The sequence below is a fragment of the Sphaeroforma arctica genome (genome assembly GCF_001186125.1).
Source record: "Sphaeroforma arctica JP610 unplaced genomic scaffold supercont1.11496, whole genome shotgun sequence".
Classification (NCBI taxonomy): Eukaryota; class Ichthyosporea; order Ichthyophonida; genus Sphaeroforma; species Sphaeroforma arctica.
Window position 1 is genome coordinate 1 of NW_014029062.1, and position 825 is coordinate 825.

At 52.4% G+C, this 825-nt stretch overlaps 1 protein-coding gene across 1 annotated transcript; it reads left to right on the forward strand.

Annotated features, from left to right (window-relative positions):
* Window positions 1–14: 14 nt before the first annotated feature.
* Window positions 15–775, forward strand: SARC_17633 (hypothetical protein; the record flags this gene model as incomplete). The annotated part of the gene is made up of 1 exon (XM_014288273.1): window positions 15–775. A coding segment is annotated over one exon (761 nt), but the record flags the coding sequence as incomplete, so codon positions are not given.
* Window positions 776–825: the final 50 nt, after the last annotated feature.

Here is an 825-nt window from a genome sequence, read left to right on the forward strand (position 1 = left end):
ACGGTGACACCATTATGGATTCTAACATGACCCTGTCCGTTATGACATGCATTGCCCGTATACACGCTGCGGTCTACTCGAGACTCAAGAGATGTTGCCCGGACTATCTGGGTATTACCGTAGAGACGAACGCCTACTTCGACGCAATGACCCATTTGTTCGGGTTCCAGGCCACGAGTGTTGGGGTGTCTATGCAGCCACACCAGCTGCAAATAGCGTACTTGCACACGTCATTCTTCAAGTACGTGCTGGCCAAGCAGTTTGCCCTGTGCATGGGTAACTGTGCTGCTCTCGAGGACATAACCACGGTTCCGGGTTCCTGTGTTCAGTACACGCCGCGTGGCGATGCCCCGTGCGATTTTTTGGCCCTGCGAATTATGAGATTCTGTATGGCCGTCGCGTCGCTGATGGGTGGTGCGCTCAACCCCTGGTTTGTACGCAAGTACATTACCACCACCAGTGACAACAACAGGGCTAGCGACGAGACCCGACATCCCCAATCCGGGGTTGCGCACCTGAACGTGGATCTGCGTAAGATGCGTGCTGGCAATTATCCCTCTCTGACCATGCTGACCCTGGCCATGTTAGAGACTCTGTATTTTCGCGTTACCGGAACGCACGACAGACTGACGGTCGCGTACCACCGATTTATGGCTACCGAATGCTGGGATTACCTGCAGGCTGTGATTGAGCATGGAAAGCATTTCAGTCTAGACATTTACACGGAGCATGCCCGGGCCGCCGACGAGGACATCGCTATTACTAACGCTCGCACGTTGGGTGTCAGTCATATATCTATATATATCTATATCTATATATATAAAT